The sequence below is a fragment of the Sceloporus occidentalis genome, unplaced genomic scaffold (assembly GCF_023333645.1).
Source record: "Sceloporus occidentalis isolate IW3139 unplaced genomic scaffold, rSceOcc1.0.p SCAF_196, whole genome shotgun sequence".
Classification (NCBI taxonomy): domain Eukaryota; kingdom Metazoa; phylum Chordata; class Lepidosauria; order Squamata; family Phrynosomatidae; genus Sceloporus; species Sceloporus occidentalis.
In genome coordinates, this window is record NW_028317176.1 from 987,112 (window position 1) to 1,010,354 (window position 23,243).

General features: G+C 42.8%; 1 protein-coding gene across 1 annotated transcript in view; it reads right to left on the reverse strand.

Moving 5' to 3' along the window:
* The window catches only part of LOC149278277 (methylated amino-acid transporter SLC25A45-like), a gene marked incomplete at its 5' end in the record, with an annotated part of 34,223 nt that extends 15,095 nt beyond the window's left edge, over positions 1-19,128 (reverse strand). Inside the window, 3 exons of the mRNA XM_089502166.1 lie at positions 6,364-6,546; positions 16,374-16,445; positions 19,081-19,128. Coding sequence (XP_089358292.1) covers positions 6,364-6,546; positions 16,374-16,445; positions 19,081-19,128 — 303 coding nt within the window. The remainder of the gene's footprint in view (positions 1-6,363; positions 6,547-16,373; positions 16,446-19,080) is intronic.
* Between the last annotated feature and the right edge of the window lie 4,115 nt (positions 19,129-23,243).

Genomic DNA, 23,243 nt, shown 5'->3' on the forward strand with positions numbered 1-23,243 from the left:
TATTGCTTTCCTTAAAACGGCATACTGCTTCGGCGGATTTAAAAGCACAGGATAGTTAAGAGACGGCGAGTAAAAGTTATATTTCCTAAAAATATGACCAGCTGCGTAGCGTAAAAAAGAAGCAAAGGTACATTCTTTGTAAACGTTTTTAAAACACATGTTAAAGAACTTTATATATAAAATAAGCTTCACATCAGGCATCCCCTTACCACCATTCACGTTTTATTTGCACGCTTTCTCTCTTTTTAGTTTCTCACTTCTGGAGTTCCAGAAAAAACATAAAACAAACATGCATACGTTTCTTTGCGTACAAGTCAGAAGGGGGGAATACCGCTCCTAAATACATCATTATTGGCAAGAGTATTGCCTTGATGATTAAAATTCTCCCTTCGATTGTCAGCTTTCAGGTTTGCAAAATTCTATTTTGCGGCTTCAATTGTCTAAAACAATATCCCATGATCTCTCTCCATTATTTGCATAATCAAAAACCATCCCATCTCACCAATCACCAATAGTAAAACAGTCACATTTGTTAAGATTCAGTTTAAAACCAGAGGCACATGTGAAATACTCATTCTAATAGCTCTTTTCAAGGACTCTGGGGTTGTGCAATATACACTAACGGATAAACTTATCCTTTCGTAGAAGGGCTAAAAGGGGTTCAATGGCACAGGCAAAAAGAAGGGGTGAAAGCAGACATCCCTGCTTCACCCCAGATTTAAGAGAGACTTTCTGAGTTAAAAAGCCATTGATTAAAATTTCGCTAAAAAACAACTTATATAAAACATTAATACGCTGAATAAAATCATCTGGGAATGCCATTTTCTTTAAAACCATAAAGAGATATTCATGGGATACATGATGAAAAGCTTTTTTAAAATCAAGAGATAAGATGGCCAGTTTTTGTTTACGGTCTTTCTGATACCATATCAGATCACGTATTACATTGAGGTGTTCCCAGATAGCACGTCCTGGGATACCACAGATCTGATCTGGGTGAATAACCTTATCTATGACAGCATTTGTTCCATTAGCTATAGAAATTATGGCACCAAATCTTGGCCATAATTTTATAGTCCACATTCAATAGGGTAATAGGCCTCCAGGTCTCTAATTTTGATCTATCACTCTTCTTAAAAATTAGTGTAATAATGCCTCTTCTCCAGGAAGAGGGTAACTCCTGGGCATTAAAAGCTTCTATAAAAATATTAAAAAGATCGTCCTGTAATAGTTCCCAAAAACATGTATAAAATTCAATAGGGATTCCATCTGCTCCTGGGGACTTACCAACAGAAAAGCTTTTAATTGCATCATGCAATTCCCAGGCATTAAAAATAGTTTTTTACCTTTAAAATCTAAAACCTTTTTAATCTCTTTCTTTAAATAAAAATTCAGTTAATTGCTCTTTCAACTTAAAAAGCATTTGCAAACGCACATTAAGATCTTTAAAAACGTGTTTGCTCTCTTTTTTCTTCTTCTTGCCAGCAACAATAAAAAAATTTCTTAATCTAGGATTTAATGGTTTCCCACCAGTCCACAAAATTTTGACTTGGGACATTGCCCATATGAGACTTTAAAATTATTCCTGATTCGTTCGTCCTCTAGTAATAATAAATTGAGTTTCCACAGACCATTCCTAGTTTTTGATTCATTAGGAATTAAAAAGCTAGTTTTTACAAAGCATATGGTCTGAGAATACATTATCTACTAAAAACATGTCCTGGAGATTAAACTAGACTTGTGCATTCGTCCTCGGGCGAACATGAAAACGAGTGCGAGGTTCACCGTCAGGGGTTACAGGGCAGTGCGAGTGAGTCTATTGGTCGCCTGCAGGGACCTCCTCTGGCATCAACCAATAGGCTCAATCGCACTGCCTTTTTAACTCCTGACAGCGAACCTGCGGATTTCCGCTTCCGTCAACCCCTTCCGTCGCTCGTACAGACTTTTAAAATCCTAATGCAGCAACTTGTCCGGCAGATCCCACTGGTCTCCCTGTTCTATCAGTTAAATGTCCGTACAAGCAACTTTATTGGTCGTTCGTACGGACTTTTAACTGTTGCAGCAGGGAGAGCAGTAGTCTCTCCCGGCCAAGTTACGGCACCATTGGTTGATGGCAGACGAGCCCGTGCTGGCGACCAATAGAGTTGCTCATACAGACATTTAAACTCCTGGCACCAGAGCTGCTGTAGTACGTGTTAACCCCATATTAACCCCTTAACAAAGAAAAATGAACATGAAGAATGTCCACAAATATTCGCCCGAAGAGAAGACAGGAACATTTTTGTTTTTGCCGAAGACGAGCACGAAGACGAATGTGCGGGAGTTGACCTGCCCACTAGACCATGTTTATCCAGGGTCAGAGGGTTTTAAATGCCTCCACGCATCTTTCAATTTAAAATCAATGATAACATTTCTAAGCTGGCGAGAAGTTTTATCTACCTTCTGGTTCTCACCCCCTCCACTTCTCTTCTCGCCCTGTACTATACAATTAAAATCATCTCCAAGTATTAGAGGGGAAGAACCTGTGGCAAAGAAGGAGATATGCTCTAAAATTTATATTCTTTCATTCTTAACTGGTTAAGCATATACATTCATAAGACACACATTAAAACCTTTAAAAACATCAATTAAAATTGCTCTCCTGGGAGCAATTTCAATAATAGAATTTAAAACCACATGTTTGTTTTTAAAAAGGAAAAATTATCCCAACCCGAGCGGCTTTATTATCATTTGACCCGGACCAGTAAGAGGGCTCCGCGGTCCAGTCCATAAAGCAGTCCATGATCTATTGCACACTCCTGTAAGAAAATTATGTCTGCATTTAGAGTCAGTAAATATGCGAACAAAGCAGCCCTTCTGACAGAGCTCCTCAGACTTCTCACATTAAGTGAGGCAACAGTCATATCCAGTGAGAGGTCTAGTGTATTTTATCAACGTCCCTCTCACCTTCAGACTCCAAAACGTCTGATACGCTGCAGTAATCCATGATGAAAAAAGGATCAGACAGAAATAGTCCCATCCCAGCAACACCTGCATAGCTCTGTATGTTCCGAGCCACCATCCAGACAGATGACTCCGGAAGGTCTCCTTGCTCTGACTTCCGCTTTGATGATTCGACTGCGTCATCTCCAGGGCTCCCGGAAAACTCTACTTTGGATTCCTCCTCCGCGTTGTCTCCCAGGACCTCCACTTCAGCCCCCAGAAGGGGTGCCAAACAGCATTCACTGTCAGACCTCCCCCTCTTAGGCATAGGACCAGCTGGATACTCCACATCCGCTTCCATCAGAGCAATCGTATGCACAGGGTTAATTGATATTAGGGATTGGAAGTCTTCTCTACAACAGCTGTAGTTAACGCTTGTTCCGGACTTGATAGTAAGATCTCACTGCTGGACTTTTCACCTCTGCCGTCTGGACTGCTCTCAAGGTCTCCCACAGGAATGCGACTTTCTTGGCTGGTAGAAGGACCTGCACAGGGATTTAAAAACACATTGGGATCCACAGGACCCACCACTGGGGAGGGATCCATTGGACCCGAAACAGCCTGTTCCTTCATCTGATTACTTGAAATTACTGATGCCACTGCAACCAACACAGCAGGATCATCCAGTGGTGGCATCACCATTACAGGCTCCTTCGGGTCAGCTGTAGAGGAGGGCTTACTTGGACCTGCATCTAGTTTGCCAGGCCGGCCAGCAGCCATATCTGCCCAGGACTGCTGGGGCTTGCTGGGACAGTCCTTATATACATGGTCTTGCTTGCCACATCCGTTGCATAACTTGGACTTATCACAGCTAGCGGTGAGGTGGTCCCATTCTCCACAGTTCCTGCATAGGGGCCTAGGGTCAGCTGTGCATGTCGCCTGAGTGTGCCTATAGCCCCCGCGCCTCCTGCACAGGAATGGCATTCCAGGGTAGAAACAGTATCCCCTGTTGCTACCGATGGAGAAACTCTGGGGGGCATGCACTATTCCACCGACCCCTTCCTTGTGTTCTTTTATCTGCACTGTTCCAAATCCCCATTTCATTCCGTACCTTCTGTGGGTTAGACACTTTGCTACAATAGCGATATAGCCAGGCTGTGATAGCTTCGTCAGACACATTTGAATTATACATGTAAACAGTACGAGGGATTTCCTCACCACCATACAGCAACGTGAAGCGGAGTCCATCCAATCGTGGGTCATCTTTCTTTCCTCTGAGGCTCTTATGACACACGCTGATGTTCTGATTTTTTTGGGCTACTAAGCTTTTGTTAGCTCGAATGTGGAAATCCTCTGACATTCCTTCTATTGCCCATGTGTTACATCAAGTAGACCAACACAGGATTTTAGAGAGGATGACCTACGTTAATGAACATAAACGATAAAGTGTAGTCTCCGTGGATGAATAGCGTGGCATTGGTATTACAATAAAAATTACATTTCTAACAGTATTTCCAGAGATTTTGCCAAAAAAAATTAAAAAAATCTGTGGTTCATTCTGTCACACCAGCTGCATATATGCTTCTAAATAAATACCTTCCCGACGAAGATCTCAACTTCCTACTTGAGCTTCGGTGGCATCCAAATCTAATTGACACCCTTGTGGTGGAATACCTGCTCTTCTTGCAGACAACCCCCCCCCCAAAAAATGTAAGAATGCCCCAGGATCCAAACCAGACTTCCTGTAAAACCTAATACAAGAGAACCTTGTCCAATTACATAACCTTTGAAACGCCTTGACTCCCATCTACCATTTAGCTGCTTGAGTGATTTGAATCCCCAAATCATAAGGATTCTCACACAGCTTTCTAAAAAAACTGCTGTGAACTGAACCAGTGAGAGTGAACTGCCATTATTGTGCACTAATACCAGATTCTTTAAATGCAGCATAATACCAGACACTTCCTCAAACAACAGAGCATAACTGAGTATTGCCCATGGCAAAAAGTTCCACTTCAAATACCCTGTCCCTTTGTTTTAGCATTTCTTCCCAACAGCTTAACAGATTGACAACACAAAACAATATCCTCCAACTGACATTATTTGAACAAACATGTGACTGGTTACTGCTTACAAATCTGTTCCAACAACCCAAAAGTGACTGGGCTTCTTGAATCGACTCTCATGTGACCTTCTAATGCTTGTGATACCAAAAAATGCTTAGTTAAACCTTGCACATATTTTAGTATAAAAAAGAAAGCCAAATCAGCCATACACTTTTCAATGTAGACAACTGATCTCACTTTCTCAAAATCCATACCTTATTTCCACAACGTAAATGCTTATTGTCCAATAAAACAGCATTCCCTACCTCCCCCAATAGGGTTTCCCATTCCCATCACACCTTTGTGTATGCCACTGGTGTCCTTTTAGCTACATTCAGTCCTGTTCTTAGATATCTATACGGAGACTCTACGGTTGTGTAATTCCTCTTTACCAATGCATACACTCATAAATGATTTAATTGGAAATGGATTTAAATCTTAATGCTTATGAATAAGCACCCAGTGTGAAACACGTTAAGCATGTCTGCTACTGTCTTTTTTATGATGCACATTTAATAGAGAAGACCATTATCATCACAGCAATGTTTATGAAATGTATTTGATAGGAGTAATCTTAAATGCTGCTTACCTGTGTTGCCTGAATGCATAGGGTAAGTGGCACCTGGCTGCGGAAAGGGTTAGCAAGAGAAAGAATGTGTGAGTGTAAGTGTACTGGGTGTTAAAGTGACTTTGCGTGTTAGTATGTATGCGTGTTAGTTATAGGTGGCCTTAAAGATATACCGTACCCAGGTTCCACTTACCCTAGGCTTACCCCTGATCCCATAAAATGTGATTATGAGATGATCTTTAGGCAATGTGATAAGTGGGACAGTGGGATGGATATGGGGCAGGCTGATGGGAGGGGCATCAAGATTTCTGATGAAGGCCTTCCTTTAGCTACTAATGTTTCTAGCTATACAACCCAGTACACCCTGCTTTCTTTTTTCCAATGGTTTATAAGACAGCCTTTAAGTTCTCAGAAATAATTACTCTCAAATCCCTGTCTTCTGATGTTACTGACAGAACAAGCCCACAGTTCTAGATTCTATCAGCAAGTAATGCTTATATTGTTCTTTTTCAGCACAAATAGGTCTATCAAGTCAACAGGTACAGTCAAGTGATCTCCCAATCTGTTTTCAGTGAAATGTTTTCTTTTATATTTATGGTGTCTGAGGTAAAAGCAGTTGGGACACTTTTTTCATCTATTTAATTTTGATTTTGTAATTGAAATTCACTGCGCCACATGTTGCTTTGAATATATAATTTCCCACATTGCTCTGAATACATAAAGTATATAAAATTAAACATTAATTATTATTTTCATGGAAATACTTACTTGCACAATCCCTGCAAAACATCCAGCAACGGTAATATGGAGATTCTCAGGTGGATTTTTCCAATCTTTATAATTTGTGCCACTTATATAGAGCAATGCATTGCTATATGATCCAAACATTAAAGAATTGCTAACTGCCACAGTGACCACAGGGAAACTCATACCTTTAAAAAAGCCAAAAATCTGTAATACAGAATAGTACAATTAAAGACAATATACAAAACATGCAATTCAAGCAGGTTTACAAGTGTAACTTGCATGTTATATTTTATTTCATGTGACACTAGATACATTATCAATAAATTTTATCTTTTCTGTGTAGAGTAGAAAATTCACATGACAAACGCCAGTTTTATTCGGCGACACACCTAGATGACACATAATCAAAAAATAAAAATAAAACTATCCATAAGTGTACTGTTCTACAACGCAATCTAAATGTTGTTCATTGTTCATAGGTGCCTCTATAGTGAGAAGATAATATCAATGCATTGCCTTGCAACTTTCTCAATAAGTAGCTTGTAGACATGCAAATTGGCCAAAAACCATTCAGACAAATGTTTTGGATTGTTTTTGGCCCATTTGTTTTCTGGCGACAAATAACTTTTGCTGCCCTTTCTGTTTGGCTAAAAATTTGGGAACATTTTTAATAAAATTCGGTGACCAGTGCTCACATTTACTCTCACTCACACGCTCTCTTAACGTTTCCCTACCTTCTCTGCTGACCACTTCTGTCTTCAATCTGCTATTGGGTGACAGGACGGCAAAAAAGTGCAGTCATTTTGCCCTAATTTAAACTTTCTGTGACATACTCTTCCTCGAATGGAGGATCGGGGAGGGGACGTCACAGGCAATGCTGTCATATTGCCCTGGGTTGGTGGTGGCAGGCAGAAGAGGAAGTGGTCAACAGAGAAGATAGGTAAACATTTAGAGAGTGAGCGAACGTGTGTGAGTGAATGAATGTGGGCCCATGTATTTTGGAGCTTTTTGCTTAATTTTCATCCATTTCATACAGTCTGGCCTTGTTTTCATGGTTTAGTTTGAATTGCGGAATTTGCTAAAATGTGGTAAATTTCCAATTTTATGGCAAGACAAGAGGCTTCATATTTGCATAACTTCTTTACTCCAAACCTCCAGCAGCAAAGAAACAGTTAACATGTAATAAGAAAACAACCAATCAGGAAACAGGAAAAAGTCCATAACCAGCACTCCAAACATTCCCACTTCCTTCTTCTTTGCTGCTGGCCTCCAGGTGAGCACCCTCCATTCTAGCGTGCTACTCTGTGGGGCTAGTTGGATTTATATTTGGTTATTATTCGCCTTTTTTACTGATTAAATTGTTTATTTTTTCTGTGTTATTATTTGCATTGGGGACTATTGTTTGGGTTATTAGGGGTTAATTCCCGTTTTTTCCCTTGTGCATAGCTTTCCCCCTTTTTTTCTTTAAATACTGGTTTCTCTTCCCCTTTTTCTGTTTCATTTAGATTCCATTTGTCTTCTAGCCACTCGTTTGTCCTACCTGTACTCCTCCCGTTACAGCTCTACTGCGCGTTTCTGTAGTGGGCAGTCTCTCTGGGATTCGCAACCTTTTTTTCTCCTCACTGCTTCGCGTGGACCACGTGCTTTTGCAGCGCGCAATCCGTTACTTCTCCTTCTCCGGGGGAGCGTTCCTCCGCCTTCGGTTGTATTGCCGGAGTGGGGGGTTTCTTTTTAAAACAATTAACCCCGCTCTCCATCCCCGTTTACACCTACCTACTCGGTGTGTCTTCTGTTGGTGTTGCAGCCTCTGTGTCGGCTGTTAATGTATGGTCAGTACTGCTGTGCCCTGTCCATTACCCAGGCTAGTGTGTAATAAATTAAAGAGACACACACGCACAAACTAAATAAATAACAAAAAAAAATCTGATGAGTCTAATCTCACCGCCATCGAGGTGGACCGTCCACGCAAAAGACTGTGGACTGAAGGGGAAGTCTCCCTGGATGAGGTTTACGATACTGTGGACGAATGTCTGGTTACAGCCTCAAGGCCGGTTTCTCCCCCCGCTCTGCCCCAGTCTCGGGAGATGACGGCAGACCAGCAACCTTCTACATCTTCTGCCGCTGCGGGGACCAATATATTGGACGCTGCGGGCCTCCCCATGTTTGACCCACGTGTCCTAAATCACCCAAGATCATCCGAATGGTCTCCCTCAGCACATGTTGCTGAATTCCTGTGGTTCTGGCTGCAGGACCCGCTGGAAAAGAAGGCACGCCAGAGACTTCACTCGGAGTGCCCGAGGCCCACGATCCCGGACAAGGTGGCTCAGACGCCTGAATTCGATAACACCTTTGTCTCCTTCATGACTAGGTGTGGCCATGATCCTCGCAACGGCATTGAGCAAGGTCTTCGGATGGCGCAAAACAAGTTGCTAGACGTGACGGGTCCCCTGACCCAAGTGCTGTCCATGGCTGATGACGCCCTGAACGAAAGCTCCCAACTAGATCCCTGTTCGGTTAGAGAATGGGCCCAACGAGCGGTATGTCTTTTGGGCAATGCCAACGCAGCTATTTCAGACGAGCGCAGGAAGGCGGCCTTGTTCAAGCTAGACACTAAACTGTCAAAATTGGTGCCTGAGGCCAAGGGCCTTCTATTCGGAGACAAATTCTTAAAAGAATTAAATCACCATGTAAACATCTTTACCTCCTTAAATAAGGCGCAGACGTCTCTTCGTAAGGTGTTCAGAGGTGGGGACCGTTTTTTGTCCAGGGCTGGTCGACAGAGGGGCCGGGTCACCAGCAGAGCTGCCTTCCAAGGCAACAGGCCCAGATTTCAGAATGGTACGGCACATCACTTCCAATACAAGAACCCGCTCACCAGAGGTTTGACTAGAGGCAGAGGCGTGTCCTCATCTTTCAGAGGGAGATCCGCGTCAGGTAAGGACCTCTATTTTTCTTCCACATATCCCTGTGGCGGGCAGACTTGTGCATTTTATTCACAGTTGGGAAGGTCTTACGCGGGATCCTTGGGTCTTTCAATGTGTCAGAGGTTTTCTCATAGATTTCCTTTCCCATCCCTGTGAGGCGCGCGCCCCTCTCCCTATTCGTATGTCACGGGACTCGCAGAGGTTAGTTCACGCGGATCTCTCTTCCCTTCGAGAGAAGGGCGCGATCGAACGCGCTCGAGGGGAGCCGGTTTTTGTCAGCAACATTTTTCTGGTGAAGAAAAAGAACAGGGAGTTCCGGCCTGTGATCAATCTGTGAGCCCTGAAGGCCTACGTAGCCTACCAGCATTTCAAGATGGAAGGGATCCATCTGCTGCTCACTCGGCTGGACCTAAAGGACGCCTACCTTACTGTGCCAGTTCACACAGAAGACAGACGGTTTCTCCAGTTTTGGTGGCAGGACACTCTCTGGCAATTCACTTACCTTCCCTTTTGCCTCAGTTTGGCTCCATGGTGCTTCACAAAATTGCTGAAGCCGGTCATGGAGTTTTTGCGGGAACGCGGTGAAGGTCCATCATTTACCTGGACGACGTCCTCCTTATGGCCCAGGACTGTTCCAGTCCCTCGGATTCATCATCGACAAGAAGTCGGAACTTTCTCCTTCCCAGTCAGTCCAGTTCCTCCGATTCCTTGTGAAGCTTCCGTCAGAAAAACTGGTTGCCATAAGGAAGAATATACGTCGCATCTTCGCTCCCATTGTGTCTCCCTGAGGGACCTTGCGCGCATCCTGGGGTTACTTTCGGCCTCCATTCAAGCTATATTTCCGGGTCCTCTGTCTCAAAATATCTTACCTGCGTCGGTCGGATTCCTACGATCAACCGATTCGACTGACGGACGAATTTCGTGTGGAACTGCAGTGGTGGCTCCGTCACATGGACGCCTGGAAAGGTCGAGCTATCTTCGGCCACGCTCCAGACTTTTACCTGGAGTCGGATGCCAGCCTCCTTGGTTGGGAGGCAGCTTGCGGGGATTCGGCCACCGGCAGGCTCTGGACAGAGGAGGAACGGGGTTTCCATATAAACTGCCTGGAGCTGATTCCCGGTTCCTTTGCCATCCGAAGTTTCACCAAGAACATAACACATTGTTATTTGGGCCTCAGGATGGACAGCGTGTCGGCCGTCCGCTACATCAATCATCTCGGGGGCTCCAGGTCCAAGCTTCTGTCGGATCTCATCAGGGATATGTATCAGTATTGTCTGGACAATCATTTTTCCATCAGGGCGGTGTATATTTCGGGAAAGGAGAATATGATATGTTTCTCCAGACATTGGAGGGACGTCAGCGACTGGCATCTTCCTCCCGAAGTCTTCAGATCTCTGGATCGTGTTTGGGGTCCACTAACTCTGGGTCTTTTTGCGTCTAGGACCAATCATCAGTTGCAGGATTTCTTCACCTGGCACCCGGATCCTCTCTCGCAGGCAGGGGATGCTTTCCTTCAAGTTTGCTTCGGGGGGTTCCCATTTCTGCCCTTCTCGATGATTCTCCGGACCCTCCACCAGGCGAGCAGGCAACAGGTCACGTGCCGCTGGTCACCCCCTTCTGGAAAATGCAGCCGTGGTTCCCTCTGTTGCTGGAGATGTCATGTGCAGACCCGCTTTTGCACCCTCCGTTGCAGAATCTTCTACTGGATCCGGACGACAACCCTCACCCGCTGATCCTCCGCTAGTTGTCCTTAGTGGCCTAGACAATTTCCGGGGTTCATGGGGTTTCCAAGGCTTATCACAAGAAGCTAGAAACCTTCTCTGGGATTCATGGGCAGCGGGAACTAGACGATCCTATCTACAGGCGTGGGGATCCTGGCAGCGCTGGTGTGTGGTGGATCCCTTTACGGCACCTGTGGCGATGATCCTGAATTTCCTGGCTCACCTTTTCTCTTTGGGTAAGTCATATCGTCACCTCAACGTGGTTCGGTCGGCCATCTCCGCTGCCCATGTTCCTGTAGAAGTGTAGGTAAGGATCCAACCGTTTGCCGTCTGCTTCAAGGGATCCATCTTGCTAGACCCCCTTCCTCCAGGTATTCGGCCTTTTGGGATGTTTCGCTTGTTCTGGGATTTTTGGAATCTTGGCCGGTTAACGACGTTCTGTCCTTGTGTCAACTTTCGGCTAAATTGGCTGTCCTTCTTTGTCTGATTTCTTTTCGCAGGGTCTCAGATATTAGAGCTTTTGATGCTAATTCCTTTTTTTTTTATCCGGAAGGTGTTTTGGTTTCTATCTCTCATAGAACGAAATCTTCTTCTTCTTCGGTGGTTTACCCCTATTTTTCTGATTGCCCCAATCTGTGTGTGGCGGCATGTGTTCGTGCTTATCTCACGGCTACTGTATCTTTTAGGTCATCGGGGACAGGGCTGTTGTTTATTTCGTATGTCTCTCCCTTTAAGCCAGTTTGTTCCCCTACACTGGCCAGATGGATTAAATGGATTCTCCATCTGTCGATGGTTCCTTCGGCGCACACTCGGTTCGGGGCGCTGCCGCTTCCGCTGCCTTTGATTTAGGTGGTTCCCTTTCCAATATTCTTTCGCCGGCAGATTGGTCTCGGGAAAATACTTTTCATTGTTTTTATTATCGCCCTCGTCCTCACATTTCTTCTAGATTGTTGGAATCGCTTTAAAATTGCAAATATGAAGCCTCCTGTCTTGCCATAAAATTGGGGATTACTGTAGCCTTGGTGTAGAGATAATCTAAATTTTATTAAAGACAGGAGGCGAATATTTCCCACCTATCATGTTTCTCCCTCCCTGAGATTTTATTTTTTTGCTCTTTATATTTTGTCAGGGCTTTATCTATGTGTCGGCATTATTATGTTTCTGCTGGCTGTCTTTGGATCTATTGCAGTTTATTTATGGGCTGTTCACGATGTTTTCTCTGTTTATTGCAGCTTAACTCTACTGCTGACGTTGTCCATGTTCTTTATGTTTTGAGTCCTGATGGAATTCCTGTGCTTCACGTTTCGGCACACCATCAAAGGGGCCCCCTGGACAGTCAGGAAGGGGGAACATGACTGCTGTCCCTTTGGATGTTAGGGAAAACATTTGTAGACTAAAGTTTGTTGATTTGCTGTCATTGGTGCCTGTGGACAGAGAGACCGTGGACAGGCCACAAAGGATAGAGCAGTGAGGCTGAAAAAGGCAAACAAATTCCACGTACTTTTGGTAATTGGCTTCAAGGTTTTTCGTTTTTTTCTAGTATTTTGTGCGAGCACTTTCTTGACAAAGGTCCATCGTTGTTTGCGTATCTTGATCTTATCTGGGGTGCCTATAAAGTCTATAGCGGTCAGTGTTGGTTTAAATACGATCAGCAGTTTCGTCAGAAGATGGCTGTTCGTCCCGGCATGCGTTTTGATGTGCAAGATGGCAATCTGTGGTTGTTGTTAATGGCAGGTGCCAAGAAGGGTGTTTGCTGGCTCTATAATGAGAGTCATTGCAGGTGGTACAGCTCCTGCCGTTTCCGCCACAAGTGCTCACATTGTGGAGGACCGCACCCGGCGGTTAAATGTTTTAGGAAGACCAGAGCGGGTGGAAGCAAGTCTGGAGGGAAGGAGGATGCCAGCTGGGGTGAGGACCCCGGTGAGCGTCCTAAAGATGCTTCCCTGGTTAGAACGGTATAACAATAGGGGGGAAGCCTTGCTGCTTATGGATGGTTTTAGTAGAGGCTTTTGGATTCCATTTGAATACTCTGATACTCCTTCCATGGCTAATAACCTTAAATCTGTGATATTGAATGAGGATTTGGTGGCTGATAAATTGCAGAAGGAGGTTGATTGTGGCCGTATGGCAGGCCCCTTTGTTTCCCCCCCTTTTCATAATTTGAGTCTCCCCACTAGGTTTGGTCCCTAAGAAGGAGCCTGGCAGTTTCAGGATGATTCACCATCTCTCATATCCTGTTGGTTCTTCAGTTAATGATGGTATTTCTCCTGAGGCGATTCGGGTTCATTATACTTCCTTTGATAGGGCATTGGAGTTGGTTAGGGTGGCGGGGTCTGGCTGTCTGTTGGCCAAAGCGGACATCGAGTCGGCTTTTCGACTCCTTCCCATTCATCCAGAATGCTTTCATTTGCTCGGCTGCTTCTTTCGGGGTTTCTATTACGTTGACATGTGCTTGCCTATGGGCTGCGTAATTTCCTGTAGTTACTTTGAAGCTTTTGCTTCCTTTCTGGAGTGGAAGGTAGTTCAAGATTCCGTTTTTTCCTCCTTACTTCATTATCTTGATGATTTTTTGTTTGTTGGCCCTGCAAATTCTGACTGCTGCCCTCTTTTGTTGAACGTGTTTCATAGAATTTCTGGTGAATTTTGTGTTCCTCTGTCTGAGGACAAAACGGTTGGCCCGGTTACATGTTTGTCCTTTTTAGGGATTGAAATTGATTCCTCTTCTATGGTATTCCGGCTTCCTCAGGCGAAGTTGCTGTCTCTGTCTCAGCAGGTAGCCAGGGTTCGGTGTTCTAAAAAGGTTCAGCTTAAACTCGGGGGGAATGGTGTTCTTAGGCTTGGCCTGATTCTTGGTTAGGGTCGGATTTGTGTCATAACCTCCTTTTCTTGGAGCTCTTCCCGATAGTGGTGTCATTGGAGTTGTGGGGTCCCCTTTTGGTCGGCTAAACAGGTTGTCTTTGGAACGGACAATATGGGTGTTGTTCATGTGATTAATCGTTCCCCTCCTGTTTTGGCCTTGTTGAGGCACTTGGTTCTGCGATGCTTGGAGTTCAATATCTGGATCAGAGCTCGTCATGTGCCTGTTGAGGCAAATGTCATTGCTGATGCATTGTCTCGCCTTCAGTTTCAGTGCTTCAGGGAGGCCGCGCCGGAAGCTGCAGTCACGGGTCTCCCCTTTCCGCATCGAATACGTGGAGAGCCTACATTCAGGTTTGGACAGCGTGGCTGTTGAGTCGGAGGATTGCTGGACTCGGGTAACGTTGTTGTATTTATCGGGCTTAAGGGCTTGTGGGACCTCTGGTTCAACAGCTGAGAGGAACATGTCAGCCTTGTAATTTCTGTTCAGATTGTTGGGCTGGCAGGAACTGGGTTCCAAGTTTGTTATTTCTAAGATTTTACGAGGTTGGAAAAGACATGTGTTTCTTGATAAGAGGCATCCGGTTTCCTTTGCCCTGTTGCATCGGATTTTGGCTGTTCCTCCTCACATCTGTTGTAATGGTTATGAAACGTTGTTGTTCCGGGTGGCTTTTTCTTTATCTTTTTACGGAGCATTGCGGGTTGGTGAGGTTGTGGCTTCATAGGGCTGGCTCCGTTTCCCCTCTCGCGGTTCAGGATGTTGTTTTACAGCCTAGGTTAGTTCCGGTATTTATTAGGCGTTCCAAGATCAGGTGGGCAGAGGTGCTATGGTCAGTATTCGTGCTACGGGCTTGGACTGGTGCCCTGTTCGTCTCATTCATTCTTTTTCTGTTTCACATCCGGTGGGATGGGTCTCCTTTCTAATTCATTTGTCTGGTTCATCCTTGACTAAGTTTCAGTTTTCCACGGTTTTTCGTTCCTGCTTAATTCGGTGTGGAGTGTGTCCCCGTTATTTCTCTCCTCATTCGTTCCGGATTGGAGCCGCCACTGAAGCTGCTTGGGCCGGGCTACCGGCGTCTGACATTCAGCGCTTGGGTCGTTGGGGATCCAGGAGGTTTCGTTTATATATTTGCCCGCAGTTACTTTGATTGTTTTTCAGGTTTGTCTCCTAGGCTCGCCTGGATAATCGGTCACTCCTTTATCTACTGGGTGGCTCATCGGGTTGAGGAGCGGGTATATGGCAGGAACTTGGGTTTTCCGTACGTCAAGGCCAGAATTCGTTGGCGGGGTATTCGTGGCCTTCGTTGGGCTCAGATGTTTCCGGAGTTGTGTAGGTTTGTTCTGTCTTCTATTATCTTAATCATACATGCGGGTGGCAACGATTTGGGTACTGTTAGTACCATCGATCTAATTTACCGAATTAAGGGGGATCTTTCTCGTTGTTTTGCCCTTTTTCACAATGTCATTGTAGTCTGGTCGGAAGTTATTCCTCGACCTGTGTGGGCTCAGGGGTTGGGCGCTAGAGCCTTGGAGAAGTGTCGCAGGAAATTGAATGCTGCTGTGTCTCGCTTTGTTACCTCCATGGGTGGCGTGGTTATACGGCATCGCGACCTGGAGGGTGATAACAGGGATCTGGTTCGAGCCGACGGGGTGCATTTAAATCTGGGTTTGCAGTCTGGAATTGAAAAGGCGCTGGTTTTGGTGGGGGCGCAGCCATAGCTCAGGCAAGCCTGAGTAGGCGGGAAGTCATGGCCAGCACCTTTCCTTGGAATATCTGGTGTATAGAGAAGACTTGAGGAGACAAGTTCTGCAGAGGCTGATGGTACCCAGAACGAGAGCTCTTGGTAATATTTGGGGTATCTGCCTGTCGGTAACACGACAGCTGGCAGGATGGTTATGTTTATGGTTACAATGTGCTGGTTCATGATGCTTTAATAAAGCTGTGGCCAATGCCCTTACCCACAAAAGCTGTGTCGTTTTATCTTTGGGTGGGGATGTGGTCTTGAGGCATGCTTGGTTGTGGTGGCTTGGGTCTAAGCAGTCAAGAAGAAGGAAGAGGGAATGTTTGGAGTGCTATTTATGGACTTTTTCCTGTTTCCTGATTGGTTGTTTTCTTATTACATGTTAACTGTTTCTTTGCTGCTGGAGGTTTGGAGTAAAGAAGTTATGCAAATATTAACCCCGTGTCTTTAAAAAAAATTAGATTATCTCTACACCAAGGCTAGAGTAATCCCCAATTTGTAAGAATACGAATGGACACGTCTAGTAGCGGGTTGCTATTCTCTTACACTATTTAAAGTCTATAAATACTTCAGCTACCCTAAAATGTTCATATATTCCACCAAAATGTAGATATCCAGTTAATACTTGCCTTTTAATCTCATTGGTGCACCTATATCATGTAGTTAAATATTATAAAATATACTAACTATAACTATATTTCTATGGGGTGTACTAGCTCACATCATTTGTAAAAGTTATATCTGCAATAACTGAATTTCAAACAATATTGAGAGAAAAATGTCCTAACCGTTTCCTTCCTGTATGTTTTAAGGATACAGTCCAGAATTCCATGGTATCTGGACTGTGTCTGCAGACGTACCTGCAAAAAAAGTTAATTGTTATTGTCTCTTTTGTAAAAACATCATTATAGTAACATAACTATTAACCTGTACTGCCAGGTTTACAGACAGGATCTACCTAACACAAGGGACAGAAGCTTTGTTTATCTGACATATCTAACATGGATGCATAATAAACTAAACAGTAAATATATATATATATATATATTTATTTTTTTTTACAATAAATAGGTATGTATACCTAAGCAGGGGAGGCCTGGTACCTTCTAAGCTGGGGGACAGGTAATGCCAATTGGCCTCGTCACCCCCCAGTAACACTGGTACACAAATATTCACACTTGTACACTCAGGCTAACATATGCACAGTCAATGGGACACATAGTTACACTAATACACACTTATACATTCATGCTAACACACACTGACACATACATATTCATGCTCACATACACACTTACGCATAGACATTCGTGCTCAAACACATATTTACAGATACACTCTAACTCATACATCAACCGCCCCTGTATGAAGACAATTGCCCCCTGCCTCTGGGGCCCTGTGGGCTAATGCAACTTTACTTAAGTCTCTCAGTGGCCAGTGAAATACTACCACAACAAAATGACATAGTCTTAAGCTAGAGGGGCAAATGTTTAAAAGTAAAATCAGGAAATAGTACTTTACTGAAAGGGTAGTGGATGCATGGAGTAGCCTTCAGCAGAAGTGGTAGATGTTAATACAGTGAAGGCATTTAAGCAAGCATGGGATAAGGATAAGGTTAAGAAAGATATAAGATAAGGTCAGGGACTAGGGAAAATATTCAGTGGTTGGGCAGAATGGATGGGCTGAATGGTTCTTATCTGCAGTCACTTTTTATGTTTCTATGTTTCAGTGCATAAGATTCTTATTCAAAATGCAAAAAACAGAAGCATGAGATAACATAATGGCTTTAATCAAAGAAGGACAAAATAGAGTGAATTGGTGTTGCATTTATGTTACATTTCCTGAAATATTAAGCAGAAGCAAAAATAAAACAAGCCATAGTTACTATCAATCCACCTTACATCTAGACAATAGACTAGTTTGCAAAGCTTATATGTTGATTGAGAAAGAAAAGAGTGCTGCAACCTCTGACATTGCAACCAGATTATGATTCTGTCTTGCCCCCTTTGGTACTGAATTCTAGAATTCGACCTTCAGGCTGAACGTTGACTATTCTTTTGGGTTATCCTACTATACTGTGCACTTGTCTCACTCCGTGCATGACCTTGAGCAGCCTGATTTCATCTGAATTCTTCCATCTGCCAGTTCCTACCACAGCCCTGTAGATGGCACATCTACATAGCACCATCATATTCTGTAGTCATGTACAACGGGGCTATATGTACAATTACCAATAAAACATACAAAGATACTACAGGCATTGACCCAAAATCTTCTAATCGAGGCAGCCATGGTGCAATTGGTGCCCTGCCCCCTTTCTAGACCTGCCCATCCCCTTCCATGATCTTGCATTAAAGCCATGGAAAGGTGTGATCTTGCAACCTTCTGCTATGGGTGAATGCAATGAGAGTAAGCAAACGCACACACCCTTGAAACTGGATAGTTCCAAATATGCTGTCATGGTGGTATCACTGGAGCATTATTTTTTCATATTTTATTTTTATATTTTTTTTATATTTTACAATCACGTAGTGATTAGAAAGCTGGGCTCCATTGACCTGGATTGGTTGATTGCAGATGCTCTAGGAACGCTTTACTTACTCTTTACTTTTTCATTCAATATCGAGGCATTTCAGCACACCAGCTGAGCTTAGGGGTCATTAGTGATTACTCATTACTGCAGATGGGTGCCACCATATTCAATATGGCGAATGTGATTGCTACAGAGAGCGATCTCAGTGGACCACAACATTTTTTTGGCATCATTGATCACTTTCTAAGGTTGTTTAACCCCATGATGTCACTAATTGTCATTAATGTGGTGCATTTCCATGACATGCCTGGCACATCAACTGTCATCAAGGGGTTAGTGAAATTTTTGCAATGTTTTACTTTATCCAGAGGTAGATAAATGGAACAACGATCCAATAAGAAGGAGTAGAGTCTTACACAGAGGCTTATATCAGTTTAAATAAAATACCTTGTGCTATTCTAAAAGTTGTGACAGAATCAGTGTCTGGGTTTTGGGCAAATGTAATCATCTTAAAGTAATGAATTTATAGAGTGTTGTGTTTTCTATGGTTCTTGCAGAATAATTAATGCTGACACTCACTTCAGATGAACAGCTTTGCTCAACTAACATCAACATGTGCTCACATAAAACCCCTCCTACTCAGGGAATCCCCTGCCTATTAAAGCAACACAGTCCTTTAAAATGCACATATCACCACATAGAACACTGTCATTTGCTTCGGCAAAATGTTTTGCACTTGAACAAGTTAAAAACTTCAGTACATTAATAGCGATTCCCCAACAGATTCTACTCAAAACTCAATGTCATAAACAATGTCTATCATGTGATAGTATTTGGTTATCAGTGCATTGGGGTGAATAACTGTTGTTGCACAATTAAATTACATTTCTTCTATTTTATATTCAGAAAGAATTAATAATTTTCATGGCGTATTTACTCATCTAATGAATCTCAGACTGCACCTTAACCGTGTCTATAGGGTGTCCAATCACAAGACCAAGAGCTCCTGATAAATAAAAGAAAAAAGGAGGTTAGAATAATAGTCCACATGTTCATATTGAGACAAAAGAACATTTATGTATCCCCTGTTAACATTTATATGCAAAGTAGGGGCAGGCCAACATAATATTTGGTCAAATTAGTAAATTTCAACAGTCAACATATAACAAATATATACAAAACAAATAATTTATTTGTATCCAAAAATAATGGTTCAATTCAATGACTTTGTAAATACAGTTTCATGTTTAAATTAGAATGGGTTCAGAATGCCAACCAATTGCACTTTACATAGTGGTATTCACTAGACTTGTCCATTAGTTTTGGGGCAAACATGAAAACAAACATGAACAGTGCGTTTTCGTCGTTCAAACCAAAAAACGAAGAAACGACGGTGGCGGCGGCAAAACGTAGACGCACAAAACGCAGAGAATCTTCATTTCTTCGTGTTCGTCTTCGTGGCCCGCCCACCAATTTTTCAAAGAAGAGGAGGACACAGATTGAGTGAGCTGATCTTCATTTATCCAATCAGCTCACTCTTGTGACATCATTCTGAGGGCTCGTCCAATGTCTGTGCTGCTTTTTCTTAAATAGGAAACAGTCTATATAAGAGCACACACAGCTTGCATTTGAACTTACTCATTTTCGCTGTGACTGCTTTTGCAGCACTACTGTGCTGCATCCGAGCGTTACAGAAAGAGATTGTTCTGTGTGAGACTGGTAATCCTCAGTGTGCTCTTACTGAAGTAGGTTTTTTCCCAGTGCTTCTGGGTCAATTGTGTAGTGCTGTTGAGTTGACAGTTTGCTGCACACCACAGTGCCTCACTGGCACTGGGGTGCCCTTGCCCTGGGCTGGCCGTGCCTACTGCCTGCCCTGTCTTCACTTAGTTTTTAAAATAATTTAGTTATTTAAAATAAATTGTTTGAATTATTAATTAAATAATCTAATTTATATATTTAATAGTACTACTGCTATAATATATAATAATATTGTCATATAGTATACTAGTGTAGACGACTACTAGTGTGTAAAATAAAATCATTAATATTTAATAATAATAATAATATTATTATAATAATATCATTTTAGCTAGCTAAATTAGCTATATTAGCTTATTTTGCTTGAGACATTCTGTCAGGTAGATTAACCAGTCCACTGCTACCCTTAAGCTTAAGATAGAAGTTGATAATTAATTGTATTCATAATTATATTAATATAAGAAATCCCTAATAATTAATTACTTACTTAGTCAATAATTTAGTTAATACATTTTAATTTTAAAGTTAAGCTAATCTTACTAGTACTGGTGCTGCAGTGCTTTAGATGCTTAGTGCTTTGTGTTAGCAACAGCAAAAGACAAATTACATTTTTCTTCTTAATTTTATAACTATTAATTTTAATTATTTTTAATGTAATTTGTTTTGCTTACCTCAGTCCATCAGTGAAGTGAACGTGTTGGGCTAGTGAGTGCAGCCACATAAGTTCTGTGTGTTTTTTTGTTCAGCAGTGACGGTAACTGTTTTGCTAAATATTATTTTCTCATTTTTAATTTTATTAAAAACCCCTAAGTGTTTTGGTCACCTCAGTCTATTAGTGAAGTGAACTTGTTGGGCTAGTGAGTCCAGCCGCATAAGTGCTGTGTGTTTTTTGTTCAGCAAGCAGTGAAGCTGTTTTGCTGTTAAATTTTATTTTCTAATTTCTCTTCAAGAAAGATTGACTGTGTGACGACAACTGTAGTAAGCAAAGCTTCAAGGTAGCTGTAGTACTAGTAAAAAAGAAAATAATTTAGCAAATTTTTGTAGATTTAGCAGAAGCAGTACAACTATATCTGTCTGCTTCTGTATCTGATTTAAAGTAAAAGTTGTTTAACCCCATAATATAATAATTAATTATAATTTATAATCTATTAATATTATATAAATTAATAATATTAATTAATAATTTATATAATATACTGATATAACCTCCCTTTAGCTTAGTGGGCTTGAGAGCGTCTGCCCTTGCCTAGAGGTAGACTTAGAATAGGAAGGAAATATAGCTTTAGCATAGTAGTAGGCGCATTTAAACTGTAAATACTGCTAGTACTTTTACTAGTTGGTGTATTATAGTTAAACTTTAATAACACCATTTTGTGGCTTTAGTTAACCAATTTTTAAATAACTTGAGCACTTTGGCAGACTGTACACAACAACACAGTGCAGCTGTGCATAGTTTTTCAGCAGTAGCACTGAAGAGATACTTCCTCTAATTTTTGTTTCCATTTTTTCCTTTTTTTTTTTAATCCTATTTTTCTTTATAAAGCTATTTTCCCTGTCCCCCTAGTTTTATACACAACACTACACACACAACGTAAAATTTCAAATGGATCTTCCTTTTGTGTCTAAGAAAAGGAGGGGCAGGCTCCATCTACCACCGCCACCACCACCACCACCAGTTCTTCTACGATGCAGCCTTTGCGTAAGTCTAGTCGGACAAGTAGGCCAAGCTCTCGGTTATCATTTGGGGAATCAGTGCTTGAAGGATCTATGTCATCAAGTAAAGGAAAGGCACCAATAGCAGGCAGTAGTAGTGCTGCTAGGCCCACCAGCTCTATGTTTTTTTACAGAAAGCCTAAAGCACCAGAAGCACGTTCAAAGTTTAAGGGTAGCACAACTAGTACTACTACTAGCCCAGTGTGTAAAAAGAAGTGCCTTTTGCCCCCAGCAGCATTTTCCTCATCCACGAGCAGCATGCAAGGTACGAAGCAGAGCAAATTTATCAACAAGAGAGTGGTGTTCCCAATCCAAAGCAAACTCGTTGTTTCTCACAGAGGCTTTTTGTAGAAAATCCGCCTCCCAAAACCACCACCTCTACCACCACTAGTGCTGCGCCTGCTGTTCCCACCGGTACCGCCACACTATTTCCTCCTAGTACTACCTCTAGCAAGCCACCAAGTCCTTACAATATTTTTGTAAGGACAGTTAGAGAGAGGGCTACACATATAGCTACTCCATCTAGCAAGGTACCAGAGGAGCGTGAGACTGAGAGGCCAAGTACAGAGTTAGGCTCTGTTCTTCCTGCTAGTACTACTACTAGTAGTAGTCATGAAATCAGTCTTAGCTCCAGCCTAGCAGGGATTCCATTTGATCTGGCTAATGAAGAACTTGAGCCAGAGAAAGTGGAGGAGAGAATAGAGGAGATGAGTGGTCAGGAATCAGATTCCTCAGGGAGCAGTGTACGAATGACTAGTGCACAATTTTCCCCTGAGCCTCCACCTTCTCCGCTACTATCATTATCACCACCTACAGCAAAACCTGCCAAAAAATAAGCGGTCCCACTAGCATTTCTATGGTCAGTACTCCTGTTTGCACTGGCACAGTTACCAGTGCCACCACCACCAGTACTGTAACAGTGCCAATAAGAAGAACAACCACTGTTAGTAGCAGCGTAGAGAGTCTAGAGATGGAGAGTGGGTCATCTCCCAGTGTTCGCAGAACTAGTCCTCATCCACCCAGAGCAGTAGAAGCAGCAACCAAAAGTGCACTGTCCAAAAGCACACTTCCAAAAATATTCTGCATACAATAAGGAAAATGTTTTGCCTTTGGATGGCAATGTTGAAGTTGGGTTTGTGGTAACTGACGGAGGTGCAAACATGGTGAAAGCGCTGCGAGATGGTCATATTGTTGGTGTGCGCTGTGCACATCATCCATTTTATAGTCAAGGCAGCAATATCAGAAGGAGGAAGTAATTTAGCAGCAGTAGTTGTGTCATGCTGCAGAAAGATCGCTGGGCACTTCCACCATAGGGAAGAGCAAGAGAGGGCAGGTCTTCCTTTACACTACAACAAGATGTGAGTATGCGGTGGAACTCCACTTTAGATATGCTGGAGAGGATTTTGGAGCAGCAGAGGGCAATCCATAATCTTGCCTCAGAGCACAATATTGGGATTACATCTCAACTGAATAGGATGCACTTCATTAGTTGATGCCAGATGAGCCCCCTGCCGGCGACCAATAGAGTTGCACACTTGGACCTTTAAATCATGGCGCCAAAGCTGCTGCTGCTGCAATGTGTTTGTTAACCTCGTATTAACCCCTGCTAGAAAACCAGGAGAACACAAATAACGTACACAAATATTTGCTCAAA